Here is a 21,460-nt window from a genome sequence, read left to right as displayed (position 1 = left end):
GGAGCAAAAAAGCCCCATAAGGATACACTTCTAGTTCAAACACCATTTAAATGATTTCTCTGGAGCGTCTCCGGTGCTGAGGCCACAGAGAGGCCGGAACACGGAGCGGCTCCTGATTAAAAATCCCAGAATCAATTCTGTGAGCAGCATTAAGAGAACATCTGAACCCGAATACCACAGAATATACAAGGCGAGCGCCAGATAAACAGACACTTTAATGCCTGATGCTGATTTTATAGCTGCACAACGCATTTCAATGCACTGATTTAATGGAAGTGTTTGAGGTAACTGCCTGACTTTAATTGTCTTTTTGTACATTTAGAACAAACAGCTTTGGAAAACAAACACTGGATTAAAGAATAAATACAAGGTGATTTCTGCTCAGTTCACTGAATCGATGTCTGAATCTCCTTAAAGGGGAATACAACTCCATTTTTAAAATTCCTGCATAATTCACAGTCATTCAGAGCCGTTTGGCGTGAAACGGTCCAGGCGTCTTTATAGTGGTGGTGATGGGAACCAGGCGTCGCCATGACAACAACACAGATATAGACACTTTATTTACCATCCAGAACCACCAGAGAACCTACACGAGTCTTCTGAGCTTATATGGAATGTTGATGATGGAAAACAGTGGAAAATCTGGAATAATGAGTTTTCTTTGGGGACTATTTTGCCGCACAGCGCCCTGCATGTCTCCCTCCACCATGAATGGAGTTGAAGTTCTCTAAACTCTCATAAAACAGCGTCTCAGTCATCAGGCAGTGAATTCAGAACCAGTTCATGTAGGAACTTTCTGTAGGAGCTTTTAGAGGGACGTCTGGTTCCTATCACCACCACTGGGAACGGTTCTGACTCTAGAACCGAGCGTTTCACACCAAACCGAGCGTTTCACACCAAACCACCTTGCCCATTAGAAGAAATGGAATTCCTCTTTAATGAGAAGGTCAAAGGGAACGAGGGAAGTGGCTTGTGAAACGTGTAGCAACACCTGGATAAACCCCAGATCCCATCCATCACTTGGCAGCAGATCTGTCGGGCGAGATGTTTCAATCAGCAGCTAGTCACATGCAAATCTGAGAAAACGTGCAAAGGCTCGCCACTTTTTTGGCAGAAAGACGAGGCTGTGAATCTGTAATTTCTTTTCTGCTCATGTTTTAACTCCCGCGTGCAATTTGCAGCGCCGGCGTCGAAGGCTGTTGGGAAATTTCTGCTAGACGTTTATTCGCAAGAATTATCCTCTCAATCAATTTCGGCGGCTGTAAATGGACAATTTTGTCACCTCACAGGAAAACCCATCACTCTCAGAGACTCGTTCCGTTTTAGCTGCTGTAAAAAACCCGCACACGCTCAATCAAGGAACTTCCAGATTCAGCTCAGAGGTCGGAAGAAAAGCCCACGCTTGCTTCCCAACCTGCAGTCAAATGAGACGTCTTGTTGGGTTCTGCATTTCAAAACAGAGCCGAGGAGAAGCGTCTTCGCCGGAGAAAGCTCTGCAGGGATCTGTGTGACAGCGAAGTCGCTGGAGAGACACAAAAAGCTACAGCCAGTGGAACAAAGTGCAAGATCAAAAGGCAGAGAGATCCAGCACCTGTCCTCCACCGTCAACCTGCCTGAAGAGCACAAAGGCAGGAAACCCACCCACAGCTCAGCCACAACAAAGCCTGCTCTCTGCTTTAAAGCAAATAGAGAGGCTCCCTAATAGCACCTGGCGCTGCTCCTGCAGGAACATCGCTGCAGACCTGCTGTCCAGCCTCCACAACACGCCGCGGGAAACGCTTCCACCTTCAATTTGACACCAATACCAAAACAGCACTTCTGCCTTAGCGGTGCTCACGTTAATTCCTTAAAGGCCTGTAAAACACACATCAGCTGCGTCTGCCAGTTCATCCTGACCGTAAACACACATTATGAAATGGATAGTTCCGGTCCTGAAATCTGATCGGCTGAGTCGTGTTTGAAGTCATTGTAAAATCCACAACATACCACGGGTGTGACGCCTCATAACGACTATATCTCTAAAAACGACTGTGTCACTAATAACGACTGTCACTAAAAACGACTGTGTCACTAATAACGACTGTCACTAATAATAATACTGTGTCATTAATAACGACTGTGTCACTAATAACGACTGTCACTAATAATAATACTGTGTCATTAATAACGACTGTGTCACTAATAACGACTGTCACTAATAATAATACTGTGTCACTAATAACGACTGTGTCACTAATAACAACTGTCACTAATAATAATACTGTGTCATTAATAACGACTGTGTCACTAATAACAACTGTCACTAATAATAATACTGTGTCATTAATAACGACTGTGTCACTAATAACGACTGTCACTAATAATAATACTGTGTCACTAATAACGACTGTGTCACTAATAACAACTGTCACTAATAATAATACTGTGTCATTAATAACGACTGTGTCACTAATAACGACTGTCACTAATAATAATACTGTGTCACTAATAACGACTATGTCACTAATAACGACTGTGTCACTAATAACGACTGTGTCACTAATAACGACTATATGACTAATAACGACTATATCATTAATAACGACTATATCACTAATAACGACCGTCTGAGATTCAGCCCCAGTGTGAGAAGAGCGGCGCTGGATTGGCGCTAAATAAGACTCACGGTGGTGATTTGGTACCAAACAGAACTTATAAAGTTTCTGCTTTAAACAGCTCTGTGTCATCACACGTTCATTGTTATACGACACAAAGTTCAAAAGTACACGACATGACCACAACCTACTAAACACTCAGTGGTCCACGGTTGCTTGGCAACGATACCGTACTCTAAAGGAACCACATTTCTTGGTGGAGTACTTGTTTCTGTGGACTATTATTAATAATATCCTAAATTATTTTCTGTTTAAATCTGTGCATTTTATCATATTTTATACCGCTGGTGTGGGTTTCCTCTCTTTCAGCGATGCTCACGAAAGCATGTTAAGCTATAACAGCGCCCCCTTTGGGGGACATTCAGAATGCTTTTTCCTGACCTGTAATTTTTCCTCTTGTGGTTCAAATTTTGAAGTAATTATTAAGCTGAAATATAGAGAATAAAAATTGAAATGATACATATTTAACCATAGTCAATTTAATTGAACATCTGATTAACCGTGACAGCCCTAAATCTAATGACGGAATATTTTACGCAACCTCGCCAACCTGCGGTACGGAAGTGAAGATATGACTCAGTCGGTCGCTGAGCATCACAGCATCAATCTTCCGCGACAGCTTCACTCAGACACAGCAGAAAAGGTATCAATTTCCCAAAAGAACTGAACTGGAGAGGATGCGCTTTTCCCCAAAACAACAACAGCACAAATCGTGTTTCTGAATCTCTTTGTTTGGTCTTTGTGTTTCCAGCAGCCGGGCCCGATGAAGGGGCTTATGGGAGCTGTGATGGATCTGCACTTATCCTCCTATTCCAAGTCCTCGAGCGGAGGAGAGTATTCCACTCCTCTGCCGCCTTTCCGCCCCAGTCTGCCCTCACCTACTCCAGCAGCTCAGCAGAGGACACCCGGACACCCGGAAAAGTGGGAACAATCGTGACGCGACAGGCTAGAGCTGCGCAATCTATCGGCTGGTCTTCAGTATTGCGATGCTGGCCTTTGTAATACTGATAATGCAGGAGATTCAAAAATAACAGTCTCAACTTTACTAAAGTAACCAGCCAAAAAACCAAAACGCTCCCACTGTAATCAGCAAACCGGGTCACACATGGTGCTGATGTCCCCCCTTAAATGGCCCAAAGTTTTAATACACACTTCTTTAACCTGAGAATAGTTCAACCTGTATGCACTGAAGTCCCTGTAGTTACTGGATAACAAGCTTTAGTGTGTAACAAGCCTGAGCTTTAACACTGCGGGTAGGTGGAGATGGGCAATATTGTGATACTTCAGGGAGTTTTATTACGATACGCGATATTTATTTTTTATGACGTTTGATAAGTTAGAACAGACAAAGTAGTGCCACATTGTTAAAATACCATCAAAAGCCATAAATCCAATCACTTGTATTCAAGGTTTCACACAACAGAACCAATAAAGCTCTCTTTTTATTCAAGCATGCATTTTTATGTACGGATGAAATCCATGACGTGCTCAGAAACGCTTACTGTGATGTGATTTATCACGACAATGATAAATATCATCATATTGCCCACCACCTTTCATCAAAACATAGTTAAAGTAGCCAAAAACGGCTGAGAAACTAATCGAACAGAAAGGAGCTTTGGAGAAGAGCGAGCTGTACTCTAACTCTATTTAGCGCAGAAGCGGGAGATTGGATATAAATAAAAGCTCTTATTGATCACGTCGTGTGTCACAATTATGTTTGAATATACTATAAACACCAGGAAACTGTGGCGTAATCTCAGTAATACTCTGCAGGTGGCGCTGTACTGAGAGATGCTGGCGCCTTCAGTAGGACTGAACAATTTGGGGAAAATATCTAATTGCGATTTTTCTGATTGAAATTGCGATTACTTTCTGCGTAAAGTCCAGGCTTTTTATTTTACCCAAGAAACCAGGCTACCCACTTTTTTCCGGTTAGTGGTGGTTGTGTTGAGCGTTTGACTGGTTTAACTCATCTATAGTCATTTATAAACTTCCCAGCTTCCAGTTTTGTTAAATTTCCCTTCTTAAAACTTATGCCAATGTTAAAATTACAGCTTTTGTGATTTAAAATAAATGGCACTCTGTCTAACTGCGATTTCGATATAAAACCGATTCATCTTTCAGCCCCAGTCTTCAGCCTCGTGCTTTAGCCCACAGCTCACCAGATCCGGCATCTCCCACATTACTGCGTAAATAAGGCGTATCATAATCATAACATGCACCAAACATCACCGCAATCCCAGTATTCCGCACATGCGGCGCAGCCCCAGCACAGCCTGCCGGCATCGCTGTTTACAAGAACAGGTGACCCACAGAGGTGACAAAACAAAGAGAGCGAGCGAGGCAGTGAGAGAGAGAGCGAGGCAGTGAGAGAGAGAGCGAGGCAGTGAGAGAGCGCCGCGTGAGGCAGGGAGATTCACAGGAGCGTTTTACAGCCTGTCATGGCTGAGTTGAGGAAAAGGTCAGCGCCGCGGAGGTCAGCCTGTGCGCTGTCGGCCTCCAGCAGCAGCGCTAAAAGCCGAGCAGCAGAGACGAGTCTGAAGAAGCCCATCACTCAGAGGGGGGCAGAGGGGCCGCGCCACTGGCACTTCCAGACAGAAGCATCAACACGCTGGACGCTAACACTAAGAGGAAGTGGACATTATCACCACAGATACGCTGGAATTTCATATCAACCCCTTAAACTGCAGCCTTTCCATTCTTATTATTTTAGGGCTTATTATTGAGCAGCTATTATACAACAGAGTCATTCAGAGCGGCTTGGTGTGAAACGCTGTGTCCTACATGGGAACCAGACGTCCCTCTAAAAGCTCCTCACAGTGGTGGTGATGGGAACCAGACGTCCCTCTAAAAGCTCCTACAGAAAGTTCCTACATGAACTGGTTCTGAATTCACTGCCTGATGACTGAGACGCTGTTTTATGAGAGTTTAGAGAACTTCAACTCCATTCATGGTGGAGGGAGACATGCAGGGCGCTGTGCGGCAAAATAGTCCCCAAAGAAAACTCATTATTCCAGATTTTCCACTGTTTTCCATCATCAGCATTCCATATAAGCTCAGAAGACTCGTGTAGGTTCTCTGGTGGTTCTGGATGGTAAATAAAATGTCTATATCTGTGTTGTAGTCATGGCGACGCCTGGTTCCCATCACCACCACTGTAGAGACGTCTGCACTAACACTGAACTGAACCATCTTGCCTTTAAAGTAGATAAATAAATAAATAAAAAACTGTGGAATTTCCCTTCATTCATCATTATTACACGTAGAAACTTCCTGTAGGAGCAGAGGAGGAGCTGTTTTACTGAGATTTGAACTTGGAGACGAGAGTCTTATTGAGTCTTATTTCGTGTAAATATAAACGATATCTTATATTTCTGCCTTCATTTTGACATCAAAGTGAACAAAATAAAAGCCAGAGTAGACTCACAGCTGCCGACACAGGACTATGACACAATATCGCTGAATACACAACTACATAATCACATCTACACACTGTACCAAAACCACAGCAGTGAACCCAGAGCTCAGTGGGTTCGTGCTTTAAGGGAGACATACAGCCTGAAACTGCTCCCCTCCAAATACCAAACAACCGGCGTCCCGCTGCTCCAAATATTAGCGTTCCGAGTCGAGAGGGTGATCCATCTCAGACTGAACGGATTCTAATTAGTGCGCATATTAAACTTTCAACAAGTCTGCTGAGATATTAAAAAGAAAGCGAAGCTGTGTTCAGTCTCGCCTGCGCCTGAAAACAGGCTGCGGCCCTCCCAGCACCAAAACCAGGCCTGACCCGCCGTCCGCCTCCTCAGCCTCGCCATCAAAGTGGCATCTCCTCGGTACGCAATGCGATCCCTGATCAAAGGCGGCGATAGAGAAAACGCAGCTAATCAGCTGGCCGTCCTCACATCAAAGGGCGTCATGTTAATATGATACTACACGATATCTATCGCCTGCTAATTACGGAACGTGTGATGTATCATGCATGAATGGCACATTCCTGCTGCTGCTCGAGAGCATGCCGCGCGAAAATCACACGTTTCAGGTTCCGTGCATTTGTGGAGGAACATGTGATCACGTTTGCACTAAGCAGGTTTCCATGCACATCGACGGAGCTGTGGAACAAACAGCTGCTGTCTGGCATCGACACGTCTATTCAGTTCACTTCAACTGATTCATTAATGAGACCCGATCGCTTTTTTAGCCAGAAATATAGATGAAAATCACGTGACCGCCGGCTAAGACTGTATTAGTAAGCCAAACTATCAGTGCTCCAGCAGGAAAGGGTGACAGACAGCAGAGCGCACACAGAAAACTGGGTTTGGCCGTTCATTTGGGGGGTTCGTTTAAGAAATGTATAAGAATTTACTCAAATAACAGACTATCAACATATTACAGTGGGTCTGTAAGGAATTCTCATAAATTGGGGAACGTGATTTATTTATTTATATCTATTCTCCAATGAAAATGTAATAAAAACTCATAAAAGACAAAATAAAAACGTCCCAGAACTTAATCTATTAAAAATGAAGCTTACAAATACACATTTATAGAGGAATTTCGCATATTTTATAAATGTTACGCACAAAAAAATGGTTAAGATGTAAAGCCATTAGACTGATATATATGTAAACGAGCTCTGTTCTGATTGGCTCCTCATTCAACATTAATAGTTCAAATGATTTATGTTATTAAATAAGGGGAAATTTCCCCACGAATAGGCACTCTGTCTTGTAAAGTGGTGTTTTTCTAAGGGCAGATAACTTTTTCTTTAAGTATGCAAGTTATCAGGACAGTGAAAGGGGAATTCCACCAATGTTGCTAAATTTTGGCACATTAAACGTTTAAAATCATTCACTAAAATTGACTTGTACGTCCATTCATGGTGGAGGGACACATGCAGGGCTCTGTGCGGCAAAATAGTCCCCAAAGAAAACTCAGTATTCCAGATTTTCCACTGTTTTCCATCATCAACATTCCATACAAACTCAGAAGACTCGTGTAGGTTCTCTGGTGGTTCTGGATGGTAAATAAAGTGTCTATATCTGTGTTGTAGCCATGGCGACGCCTGGTTCCCATCACCACCACTGTACAGACATCCCCATGAACCCCTGAAAATCCCAGGCTTATTACACACTAAGGCTTATTATTCAACGCAAACTGAATGATGGACTTCAGTGCAGACTGGCTGAGCTATGCTTAGGCTTCAGAGGTGTGTAATAAAACTCTGGGCCCGCCGGTGGACCCTGGCCATTTAAGAGGTTCAACTAAAATAATTCATGTGTTCTAGCTAATGATGTGGACCAGGAGAGCTTGATAGAGGGGGGAAGGAGAGCCTCCAGAGCGGAAACATATATTAAAGCAAGCGAGCAGCAGTGACTACTAAAGCTCTGCACGGAACACAGCAGCCTAATTCTACAGTCTACAGTAAAGAACACTTATTAGCGGACTCCAGCCGAGGAGGGTGAAGGGGATATTTGACATATCACACGGCTCTGAGAACCGAGGACACGCACATTTCCGTCTGAGAAGACGAACGAAAAGCATACCACAGTGGTTCGTAAGAAATACCCCGAGTTATTCGTCTGCTCGAGTGGAAAAGGTGAACGCGGTATTTGACTCATGGCTCCGAGATCTGAGGACATGCACATTTCTGCCAATAGCGGATAACCGAGGGAGAAAAGACGAGCTCGATGAGCATTTAAGGCCAAAACAATGCGTCCTGCTGAGTGATGATGGGGGCGTTAATGAGGGGAGGGAGACGGTGCCTTGAGTGTCCAATGGAGAAATGTGCAAGTATTCAAGCAGACAAGAAGCTCTACAGCACAAATATGAGCAGATATTAACCGTAGTTCACTAATGTGGAAAAGGTGAAGGAGATATCTGACCATTTAATGGGTCTGAGAGCTCCGCGCAGGGATACGTCACTAAACAACAAGCCTTCTAAGCCTTTAGGGCAAAATAATGTGTCTGCTAGCTGGAGCATTAATGTGGACGGAGACAGAAATGTGGAAGGTTTCAAAGCAGCACACAGCGGGTCCAAAGGAATTCTCAGAAATCTGAGTAGTTATTAACAGTAGTCCACTCCTGTGGAGAAGGTGAAGGAGATATCTGACCATTTAACGGCTCTCAGAGCTGAGCACATGGACATTTCGCTGGCGTTTAAAGCAAAACAATGTCTTGGTAGTTGATTAGGACCATTAATAAGAGGAGAGAGACTCAGAAGACTTCGAGCAAGCAGACTAGTGTACGAGTTATAAGAGCAGTCCACTGAAGGAAATATCTGACATATCTTTCATGTCTCCGAGAGCCGAGCACATGGAACTTTCTGAGCATTTAAGTCGATGATGTGAGTCATTAACTTGGAAGAAGACTCTTCTCATATTTCAAGCAAGCAAAAAAATCCTGCTGAGGTTCTCACAGTGGTCCACTGGGGCCAAAAAAAGGTGGAGATATCTGACATCTGAGAGCTGAGCACATGGACATTTTACTAAAAAGACAAGCTTTCTGAGCATTTAAGGTAAATAATGTGTCTGAAAGCTGATAATGTGGAGCATTAATGGGGGACGGAGACTGTCAAATTACTCGATACAGAAATCTAGAAGAATTCAGAGCAGAGGACAGGACGTCTGAGAGAAATGCTCACAAATTTGGGAGCAGTTATTAACAGAAGACCACACCAGTTCAAAAGGCGAGGAGATATCTGACCAGAGAGCTCAGCCTGGGCATACTTCACTAAAAAGCAGCTTACTTTAAGCATTTAGAGCAAACCAATGTCTTGCTAGTTGATGTGGTCCATTAATAAGAGGAGAGAGACTGTTAAAGCGCCCAAAACAGAAAATTGGAGTTACACTTCAGGGCTCAAATAGCTGAGCACGTGGACATTTCCCTGAAAAAACAAGCTTTCTGAGCATTTAAGGTAAAGTAATGTGTCTGAGAGTTGATGACGTGGATCATTAATGTGGAAGAAGACTCTTCTCTTATTTCAAGCAAGCAAAAAATACTGCAGGAATTCTCACAACTTTCGGAACGGTTGTTATTAACAGTGGTCCACTCGGGCTAAATTAGGTGAAGGAGATAATCATCATCATCATCATTATGGTGTGGGTGTTTTTCAGGAGGTGGGTTCGGCCCCTTAGTTCCAGTGAAAGGAACTCTTAAAGCTTCAGCACCAAGAGATTTTGGACAATTTCATGCTCCCAACTTTGTGGGAACAGTTTGGGGACGGCCCCTTCCTGCTCCAACATGACTGCCCACCAGTGCACAAAGCAGGTCCATAAAGACGTGGATGAGCCAGTTTGGTGCGGAAGAACTTGACTGGCCTGCACAGAGTCCTGACCTCAACCCCACAGAACACCTTTGGGATGAAACCTCTCTGAGCATTTAAGGTAAAATAATGTGTCTACAAATTGACCATCAATATGGAAGAAGACCTAAATTTAGACGAACTAGGTCTGAATTGAGTAGTTATTAGTAGTAATCAACTTCAACAGGAAAAGGTGAAAGAGGTATCTGACCACTGCATGGCTCTGAGAGCCGAGCACGAGGACATTTCACTAATAAAAACAAGCGCCGAAAACTAGTCCCCGATGTGGACTACGAGTGTGTGCAGGGACGTCTGAAAGGGATTCTCACAAATTTGAGGAGTCATTAACAGTGGTCCAGTCCAGCTGGAGAAGTGGAAGGAGATATCTGACCATGTCGTGGCTCTGCACGCCGACCACATGGACATTCCAGTTAAAAACACCCTGCTTTAAGCATTTAAAGCAAACAATGTCCAGCTAGCTGATGCTGTGGACCATTCATGTGGGAGGGAGACAGTTAAAGCGTCCAGTACAGACACGAGAAAGAGCTCAGAGCAGCAGGTCTGAGAGAAATCCACACCAATTTGAGTAGATATTGACCGAAGACCACACCAGCTGAAAAGGTGAAAAAGATATCTGACCATTTAATGGCTCTGAAAATAGCTATTTAACTAACAGCTTTCCCTAAAAAACAGCTTACCAGCTGTTAACATTAGTCCACTCAAATGGAAAGAGGTGAAGGACATTTCTGACCATTTCATGGCTCTGGGAATTGAGTACGTGGACATTTGGAAACAAAACAAGCTTTCCAGAAGCCTTACAGGCAGAATAATGAGTCTGCTAGTCGAGCAGGACCGTTAATATGGAGGGAGACAGAAATGTAGATGAACTGGGTCTCAGTTGAGCTCAATGGAAGAAGGTGAATGAGATATTTGACCGTCTCATGGCTCTGAGATTTAAGCACGTGGACATTCCACGACGAAAAACAAGCCTTCAAGGCAAAATAACGTGTCTGCTAGTTGGTGATGTGGAGACGGAAAAGTAGAGGAATTCAAAGCAGCTGGTCTGGTGTAAGTAGTTAGTAACAGTGGTCCAATTCAATGGACCAAGGTGAATGACCATCGCACAGCTCTAAGAGCGGAGCACACGGTCAATTCACTAAAAACAACAACTTTCTGGGCATCTAAGATAAAAGAACGTGTCTGTTTAGCGGTGATGTGGAGCTTTATTGTGGACGGACGCCAAAAGCAGCAGATCTGATGCGGGCAGTCACTGACAGCAGTCCACCTCAGTGTAAATGGCGAATGACCATCTCACTGCTCTGAGAACCGAACATGCGGTCATTTTGATGAGAAACAAGCCTTTAAGGCAAAATAACGTGTCTGGTAGCTGATGATGTGGACCGCATAGACAGAAAGGCAGGAGATTTCAAAGCAGCAGGTCTGATCTGACTAGCTATCACCAGCCGTCCACTCCACTAGGAGAGGGTAAACGAGATATCTGACCATTACATGGCTCTGAGATCTGAGCAAATGGACGTTTCACCACAAAAACGGGCGTTTAAGATAAAACAACGTGCCTGTTTATCGAGGATGTGGAGCTTTGTTGTGGAGGGACGCCAAAAGCAGCAGGTCTGATGTGGGCAGTCACTGACAGCAGTCCACCTCAGTGTAAAAAAGGCGAATGACCATCACGACATTACAAAAAAACAACATTCACTACAAAAACAAGCTTTCTGAGCACTGAGGGTGAAACACTGCGTCTGCTAGCTGATGCTGCGGAGCACTACTGGGGAGAATTCAGAGCAGCGAGCTGAGCAGGTCTGGACCGAATTCTCGCACATTTGAGTGGTTGTTACCAGCCGTCCACTCCACTAGGAGAGGATGGACGAGGTATCTGACCGTTTCATGGCTCTAACATCTGAGCACATGGACATCTCACTACGAAAACCAGCCCTGTGAGCGTTAAAGAACGCGTTTGCGAGTTGATGAACGCAGACAGAGACAGAACCGAGGCACAATTCACAGCAGCTGGTCTGGCGTGAGCGGTTATCAACAGTGGTCCACTGAAGGTGAAGGAGATATCTGACCATCTCACAGCTCTGAGAGCCGAGCACATGGGCATTTCTCTAAAAACACAGGCTTTCTGCGCGGGGACGGTAAAAGCCCGTGCGGGAGCGCCGATGCTGGGAGCGTGTCTGTGGGGGAGGGAGGCGCACAGCTGTGCGGAGATCAGAGATCTTTTCCTCGCACCAATAAAAGCTCAATGCAACAAAAGCAGCGCGGCTAAAGCGGAGCGCCAGCTCCATCTCCAGCTCCAGCTCCAGCCCGCAGCGCGCAAGCATCCCTCAGCGACCACGCAGGCCCGTTACCGCGGACGATCGGCCCGCTGTGTGAGCGCAGCGCGCTCTCCGTGTCTGCTTACCGGCTGCTGTCTGTGTCGGAGAGCCGCTCTGCCCGGCGGGGGTGGCGGAGGCTGCTGCCGCCTGTGGACGCCGCTCCTCGGGTACTCGACAGCGGCCAGCCGGTCCCTTTTCTCCCTGCCTCCTCCAGCGCCTCCTCCTCCGGCAGCGGCGGCTGCTCCTCCGTCCTCGCCCGCGCCGTCTCCCGAATCCAGGCTGCTGAAGTTCCACACCACGAGCGTCTGTAACAGCAGAACCGTCAGCGCGACGATGAGAGCGGAGCGCGAGCGGCGAGCCGCGGACTTACGGGCGCACACGCCGGACACCATGATCCGATACACAGAGCCCCGGAGCGGCGCGCACGAGAAAGAGAGAGAGAGCGCGGAGCCGTGCGTGTGCCCGCGAGTAGAGGCTTTTACAGTGAGAGAGAGGGGGGTGTTTGGGGGGGGGGGGGGGGGGGGGGGGGGGGGGTTGTGGGGTTCTGCAGTGCTGCGCCCTCGCGTGGTGACGCGAGCGCACTTCAGCGACACCTTTAAGGGGCCCATATCCTACATTTGCCTTGCACTTTAAACTACACCCTTTAAAAGGGAACGGCTCTATTTAGAACCATTTTAGAACCAAATGGTTCTCTGCATGCTGATATGGTTCTTCAGACTTGCAAAACCTTTTCCAAAACCGTTTCACCATGCAAAGAACCATTTAAGCACGCAAATGGTTCTATGCAGGGCTTATGCTTCTAAATAGAATCATTCCCTTTATTGCAGAACCCTTGAAGAAACGCATTTATATGCAAATGAGCTCTGTTCTGATTCGCTGTGCAAAGCAGTCCGGGCTGAAACGCACCCTATAACTTCAGCGTGAATGGGCGGGTCCACTCTGCTATAGGCCACGTGTTCATTTTCATCATCATGGGTTTTGTCATCATATCATCATGGGTTGGGTTTTGTCAGTTGCCCCTAATATAGGCCCACCTTCTCCTCCTCCCCCGCAAACACACCCATGTGGGTCCAGTGTGGCAGTGTAGTGGAGCCCCAGTCAGTGGTTAAACTTAGGGGCACGTGCAGACCCCCAATCAGACCCCATGGTGGGATGTGTGTGTGCATATAAATCCATCCATCCATCCATCCATTTTCTAAGCCGCTTCTCCGTCAGGGTCGCGGGGGGATGCTGGAGCCTATCCCAGCAGTCTTCGGGCGGAAGGCAGGATACACCCTGGACAGGTCGCCAGTCCATCGCAGGGCAGTGCATATAAATCTTTTTCATAAAAACATCCACCAAAACCCCCCGGACCGTGTATCTGAACACTTTAGCCGACCTTCTTCAGGCATACGGACGCCACAGATTACATCCACAACTTTGGTTGTTTTAAACTGAATCGACTGTTAAACCAGGATTTCGGAACTGATGATATCTGCTTATAAGTGCAATCTTCATAAATCTTAAAGGGGAGGCCGGTTCTGTGGGGAGTGGGAATTCAGCCCTGCACTCGTCATCTAATCTGGCTACTGGCTGCTGGAGTTCAGGTGGAGCTCACAGTCAGTCGTATTGTGTCCTAAACAGTGAGTGGGTAGTTTTGGCGGATGTGTTTACAGAAATGATTTCGGTGACTATTGACTTCTAGTGTTTGTTAGCACCGTAGCTCAGTTGGAGGTCCGCCAGTTTTCTGTTCTTAAAAAATGTGTTTGATTTGCAAAACCGGAAGCCAGTAGTTTTTCATCTTTGTAGGTCAGCAAGCAGGTCAAAAGTGTGTTTATCACAGCAGTTGTACAGATTTGTTTGATATAAATCTCTTTTTACTAAAGCAGGGGTTGTTTTCACAGCAGGGGGGTCTCATCCCTCCCCTTTTACCCCTCATTGCTCCCTAGCAGCTCACTGTGTCACACAGAGAGCCAACTGCATCCGAATGCATCTGATAACAGATTCATGGGGGGAAATGTTACATTTGATAACATTTATTAAGAATATTTGAGTCGTTTTTCATTCCGCCAACAGAATGACCACTAGGGGGCACTGTAGAAAGAGGCTACAGAAGCAGAAATTGTACATCTGCTGTCGGTGGAAAATAGCGTACATTTGATGCCCTTTAATATGAAGCAGATCATTTTGATCTTTTGAGGGTCTGAGTCTGAGTAGGCCTCTAATCCCGAAGAGTGGGTCCTCCATTCGCCTATCTTCACGGATTTATCCTCTCCAGGTAAAAACTCAGGGAAGATGAGCTATTTATCGCAGCATCATTAAGTGCGCTTCACTCAGGGCGAAAGGGAATGAAGGATTTTTCCAGCCTTGTTGGGATAAAACCATTGGGATCTGAGGAAGAGCGATGACCCTGTTGAGATATCCTTCCTCTAGAATGGGCCCAAACGAGGCGCAACCTACAGGTTTGTTTTTAATCACGAGATGTGACGGCTCTCGTCCTGCGCTCAGCATGGCCGTGTGCGACAAGGAGACTTGGTTTCCATGGGAATAAACCCAGTGTCCTTTCCTTGAGAGCGAGACAGAGAGAGACAGAGAGAGAGAGAGAGAGAGAGAGAGAGAGAGAGAGAGAGGGTCTGTGTGTGGTCGTGCTAAGGCATATCAGGAGCATGCGAGGAAGTGTCGGCACACAGGGCCGCTCTGTTTGTCCACAGCGCTGCAGACGACGGTGGCGTCATGCGAGCCCGGCGCAGTCGCCCTGGTGTTGTAGCGCTCCATAATTGAGGGCTGCTGTGCTGAGATGCAGGTGCCAAAGCTTTGATGAATTAAAGAAAGACGCTGCCATCACGTCTCGGCAGAGCGATGCTGAAATATCAGCCCTTCTCCCAGCGTTACGCAGCAGCCCTGAGCTCTTCTGAAGAGATTTCCTCTGCCTAAAGGCCTCAATCACAGCCTTAAATCATGGGTGGGCCTGAGTGGGCCTGGCCCTTCCCAGATTGACCACAGGCTGCCAATCAAAGGAGGAAAGAATATTTATTAAGCTGATTTTTTGAAGATAATGCTAATTGATTCAGTTTATGTGAGTGCACTGTGTCTCAGCCAATCAAACCTGGTTTTATTCTCACTGTATCATTTGACATTTTATAAGCTATTGTGTATTCCAGTGTTATTATTTTCTTTTTTCCTTTTGGTTGTTACACTTATTTTGTGTAGTTATGTCATACATGGTGTTTATTCTTAATATTACTTTTATTTATTTATTCACTTCATTTGTAATTTTTGCATTTTTCCCCTTTTTTTTCTTTAATCTCTCAAATTTCTGTTTTTCTCATTTATGCTCTTGTTTTGTCGTCATGTCGTAAAGTACTTTGAGCCACATCTTAATGTATGAAAGTTGCAATATAAAGTTTATTCATTTTTCATTTGTTATATTACATTATATTATGAACCGTCATCACTAAGCTTATTTTATTAGACCACCCATCACTACTTAGCAACTGTTGCTATCCACCAGTGCCTCAATCCTTCAGTTCTTAATTAGTGTGCCAGTGTTTGAGGTTGAAGCTCCAGCTGTGAGGGGATGTAAAGGTAAGACTCCTTCTTCCAGTAGAGCAAACATGTTTTCTACCAAAGCCAAAAAATAATTTTTAAAACATATCGTTTTTGTCAGTTTTCTCTTTTACCACAAAACTGAAACGTCTGCGTCGAGTCATCAAAGGTAGGATATAAATGTTCCTTACACATTTTTAATACCTGCCATGGCAGTATGCTTTAGCCGTGATTGGGCTTAGGTGGTCAACCCTTTGTGGTCTGAGATCTCTCCTTAAACTCTCCTCTAAAGTCTCTTCATAGAACAGGATCCTCATGGGTTTCATATCTAAACGCTCCGTTGTCTTCATCACTACTTTCCAAACCCGCTGCAGCAGCTGATGACTGGACTGGTGTCAGCTGTAGGCGGTACCCCTATATCACAACATGTACCAAGTTGTCCAACCCAACTTTTTCACAGGACTCCCCAAATATGCCTAGTAGATTTCTACCTACGCCACTACTAAAGTTCTGTACCCAGCAAGCACAAATGCAGGGGGGTTGATGCCGCAGTGGACAGGCCCAAGAATTCAAGCCCTGGGGCACATGTTCTCTCTCTCCACGGCTCTCCTGCAGAGAGCACAAAGATGGGGAGTCGTTCGCTCTTTATTCCCCAGCCCTCCCTCCTTCCCTTCATCTGTTCCAGAGAGCAGGCCATGATGGAACATTCTCTCTCTCTTGCTCACCATCCTCTTCTTTTTGGTTCATGGCAGATCTGATCAAACGGCCTCGGCCGATTGCGGAGAGCTGGTGCTTCCCTTTCACAAGGGGTTTATGGAGCGTATTCCATCATCCTCTTCTCAAACATTCCTTTTAAAAACGCACGTGTATTAAGCGCCACCTCCACAGCACTCAGCGCTCACGGACCCTCAAGACTGCCAGAAGCATCCTAAAACGTCTCACTGCTGTGAAAAAGAAGCCACAGATGAGTGAATCTCATCAGCTGTTATGCGCCTGAAATCAATAAGCCGAGCTCATTTTTATTTGTGCTGTCAATGTCAATAGAAAAGAACATGACATGCAGACGGAGAGGACACACAGTCGCTCGGTAAGGGCAGCAAGACTGGGTACGCTCTTAAAAAGAAAGGAATAGTTCTTTGCGTAGTGAAAAGGTTTCCTTAAGTAGTCGCGCTCTGTTTATGTTAACGCTGTATTTTAATGAATGTGAGCTGAATCGCCCTCTGCTGGCTGCTCAGCCCACACTACAGGATATTCGGGCCGATTTTGAGGCCGATTGGTTCCTCCAGACAATCACAAAAGCTTTCCAGATATCAGGGTGACCTTAAATGATGATCTTCCCAGATGATCTTGTGCTGCGGGGCTCTATAATCCAATCTTTACTCCTCTGATCTGCTCCCAAATTGAGATTGAGCCCCAATTGAGAATCGTAAATATTGAATATTGAATATCATCGACTAACGACAGCCGAGCTGAATGGAATTTGTCACTATGTAGAGAAATATGTATGAATTCATCTTGTGTATAATATCATGTGTATATGTGGTAAATGACTCTATATAGAACCAAAAATCCTGCTGCTATTGTTACAAGCCTGATATCATAACAATAGCAGAACCTTTTTCGGAGCTACAGAGAACTGTTTTCAACCATATCTACATCATCATCAACTGAAGAACGATTTCACTGCACAAAGAGCCGTTTAATAAGCCAAAGGGTTCTTTGAGTGAGTTCATGGTTCTATGTTTACTAAAGAACTCTTGAAGAAGAGTGTGGGATTGTGAAAATCATAATTGATGTTGAAACATGAGACTCCACACATACAAATTTAACCAGTTTTTGTCCTTGGTCATTATTAGTCATCAAAGTCCCCACAATGCATGATCTGCCCTGAATGAAACACCACTCGCTTTCAGATTATGCAAATGAGTCCAGATCGATGGCTCTGGTTCTAAAAACCTTGTGGGAGTTTCTCATGAACTACCGTGACTTTAGGTCTAAACAAACATGGCAGATGACCGTGAGGCTACTGTGCTGGTGGTGTTGCTTTCAGCACAGAAAAAGCCAAGCGGAGGAAAACAATGTTTACATAAACAAAGATTTTTGCCAATCTAATTGAACACTTTCCAATTACAGATCAAGACTGAGGTGTTTATTCTCACTCTGCTCAGTAATCTGATGAAAATCTCCGTTTACATGCTCACTGCAAGTAATCAGACTTAAATTGAAGCGTATAAGAATCGCTTAGTGTAGACGTCACCATGACAGCGAACATCACGTGAGGTCCAGTCAGAGTGAGATGAGCAGCAGTGAGCAGTGATTGTGTTTTTAACTGCTTTAAAATGACGTCAGACTCAGGAAAACGTCCTTCACACGTCCTTATTAAAGAAGGCCGAGAGGAAGACGTCGTGCTCTGAGACGCATAAGCTGGACGTCCGTCCCGCCGCCGTCTTTTAAAGATCAGAGCATGAACTTCGTCTCCTCTGCAGACCAGTTTCTGCTCCGCCGTGTTGAACGGTATGAACTCTCACTGTGACGCGACGCTCATGCAGAATGGACTGAAACTTTCCGATAGGGAATGTAATCGGATACAGACGTTTACACGGATATTATTCTTCTATTTAACTGATTATTTTACAGGATTACCCACCTCGATCAGTCAGATAGAATTCTGAATGGCATGGAATGATTGTCAGGAGGAGCAAATCGGCCTCAAAATCGGCCCAATTATCCTCTAGCTGAGCATTGGTGCCGTGGCCCAAAGCAGCCAGCAGAGGGCGATTCAGCTTACTTGAATGAACATAAAGCGTTAACGTAAACAGAGCGTGGCTACTGCAGGTTTTAAAAATACAGTATACGAGTAAAACAAACAAGCTTCTCTATAAAACAACCACATAATGGCTCTTTACTGTAATTTATTATTATTATTATTATATCCAGCAGTTGCAGATAACCCTGAAATGTGGAGGTGCACCCTGATTGCTGTGTCCTGGTAAAACCCTGCAGAATTTTGCTCCGATCTCATTCTCAAACATCTGGCTTTGATGCTGACAGGCTACTGAAGACCAGGCCAGTGCACCACTGCGCTGAATTACTTGGCAATTCATCTCTGTTTTAATACTCTGCCAACAGAATCATGGGAACTCTCTGCCTTTCTATCACCGTCTACTAAAGTAGCCACTTGAAAGCCGCCATCAAACATCAAGATTTCTGCTGTGTTGACTCACGAGCCCCTGTGATCCCCTACGTCACCTTCACCAGTGAGCTTCGTCAGGAAAAACAGGCCCAACATGACAGAGAGGCGATGTGGGTTAGTGCATGAGTCATCGTGGTGGAGAAACCTTTGGTCAGAGGCTTTTGCATGTAAGGGAGAGGAACTCTGACACACTTTAGCCACCAGGAAACCCATGAATGAACATGCAGATCCTATGAGTTTCACCCAAGGGAGCTTTTACTGTGTGGAGCCCACATACAGCTTTGAGTGGGATTGTCTTGTTTACGACATTTAAAGCTTTTAACGGCCGAGCTCCGGCATGACTTACCGATCTGTTCTGGGTAGGGTTGCCAGAGTTCAGCTGTGTCAAAATGGAACAGCCCTTGGTTGGGGGGCTCTTGGGGAGGCTTAAAAATATCTGGATTATTTTGGTTGTTTTTGCATTTTTCACAAATATCCAGCCTATATGAACATTAAAGAATAAACCAGGGGTCAACAAGCCTGCCTCCTGGAGATCTACACTCTAAAAAGATGGTTCTTCAAGGGTTCTTTAGCAAATAAAATGGTTCTATATAGAACATGAACACTCAAAGAACTCTTTGTATGTTTACCCTCTTAAAATCTCAGTCTTATTACATACTTAGGCGTATTATTCAGTAACTACAGGGACTTCAATGCAAACTGGTTGAGCTATTCATATGTTATAGAAATGTGTAATAAACTTGGCCTGTTAAGGGGTTAAAGGGTTCTCTGCATGGTGAAATGGTTCTTCAGATTGTTGGACAATGTGCTGTAATTGGTTCTGTATAGAACTTTTTGAAAAGGGTTCTATGGCACCAAAAAGGGATCTTCTATCATTACGATGTTAAGCTTGTCACAATAGGAGAACCCTTTATGGTGCTATATAGAACCATATAAAACACATTCTCTTTCAATTTGAAGAATGCTTCAAAGAAGAGAACAAATAAGCATTCAAAGGGTTCTTTGAGTGTTCATGGTACAATTAAGAACCATTTTCTTTACTAAAGAACCTTTGCAGAACCATCTTAAGTATTATCCGCAGTTATCAGATTATTAAGTGTAAACACGCTGAACCAGTTACTGACGCAGTCTGATTTTCTGCCGTTATCAGATTATTAGGTGCATGTATATACACTAATTATTAGATAAGACTGAAAGGGTTGAATGTTGGAACTAAACTCTGCAGCAAAGCAGATCACCATGAAGAGGGCTGGTGACCACAGGGTTAGACTCTTTAACATCTTAAGTGAATTTCAGTCTTACATTTTCTCTATAAAATCTCTTCAGGAAAAAGTGGAACATGGTTTTAGTTGTAAACTACGATTAAGTTGCAACTTTACATTTATATCACTTTAATAATGGCTCTTCAAGGCTTCTTTAGCCAGGACAGTGGTCTTCGAATCATGGATACTCAAAGAACCCTTTGCATGATTAAAGTGTTATTTACATCATGAAATGGTTCGTCAGATTGGCGGAGCATGTGTGGTACATGGTTCTGTATAGAACCTTTTGCAATGAGTGAAGGTATAACCAGACATATTGAGCACAGGAGTGTCCGTATAAAACAAACAATGGAAACCAAAGACAAAACAAACAGAAACAGGACAAAGAGCAGAAGCGGAAGAGGAAACGCTGAGCGGATGATGAGTAACAGCTCGTTAGGATGAAGAGGAAGAGCGTCTGTATATTTACTGCACAGATCAAAACCCGGAAACACTGTTTACAGTTCAGAGCCACAAACAACTCACACAGGTAAGCGAGATGAAAAGGGGCCAAAGACACAACCTCTCATGGGGAGGAGACCAAATGAGAATGGGTTAGGCTTAGGCTTGGGTTTGGACTACTGAGCCCAGGTTTATGGTAAGGCTTAGAAAATTCTTACTTGTAGGTAATTACATTAATATATGCATATGGGGTGCACTGTTATTAAATGGATATACATATATATATATATATATATACATACACAATATTGCCAAAAGTATTTGGTCATCTGGCTTCACTCACATATGAACTTGAGATGCCATTCTGAATCCATAGGGTTTAATATGATGTCGGCCCACCCTTTGCAGCTATAACAGCTTCAGCTATTCTGGGAAGGCTTTCCACAAGGGTTAGGAGTGTTTATGGGAATTTCTGACCGTTCTTCCAGAAGAGCATTTGTGAGGTCAGACACTGATGTTGGACAAGAAGGCCTGACTCACAGTCTCCGCTCTAATTTACATTTACATTTACATTTACAGCATTTAGCAGACGCTCTTATCCAGAGCGACTTACAAGAAGTGCTTTGTCAATCTAGAGAAAGTATCTTTGCTAGTTACCAATAGCTTAGAGAAAAAGACGGTCCTGAGCTCAGATACTGCTAGAAACACAGTCACTGCAGACACCAAGAGAAAAAGAACCAGAGCTG

The 21,460-nt window shown here is 44.6% G+C and overlaps 1 protein-coding gene across 1 annotated transcript in view; it reads right to left on the bottom strand.

Moving 5' to 3' along the window:
• The window catches only part of xylt1 (xylosyltransferase I), a 105,623-nt gene extending 92,860 nt beyond the window's left edge, over positions 1–12,763 (bottom strand). The window contains exon 1 of the mRNA XM_037545037.1: positions 12,380–12,763. Coding sequence (XP_037400934.1) covers positions 12,380–12,685 — 306 coding nt within the window. The 5' untranslated portion in view covers positions 12,686–12,763. The remainder of the gene's footprint in view (positions 1–12,379) is intronic.
• Between the last annotated feature and the right edge of the window lie 8,697 nt (positions 12,764–21,460).

This window comes from Pygocentrus nattereri, chromosome 14 (genome assembly GCF_015220715.1).
Source record: "Pygocentrus nattereri isolate fPygNat1 chromosome 14, fPygNat1.pri, whole genome shotgun sequence".
NCBI classification, from domain to species: Eukaryota; Metazoa; Chordata; class Actinopteri; order Characiformes; family Serrasalmidae; genus Pygocentrus; species Pygocentrus nattereri.
Note: the sequence above shows the minus strand (reverse complement) of the source record. Positions and strands in the feature narration are given on the sequence as shown.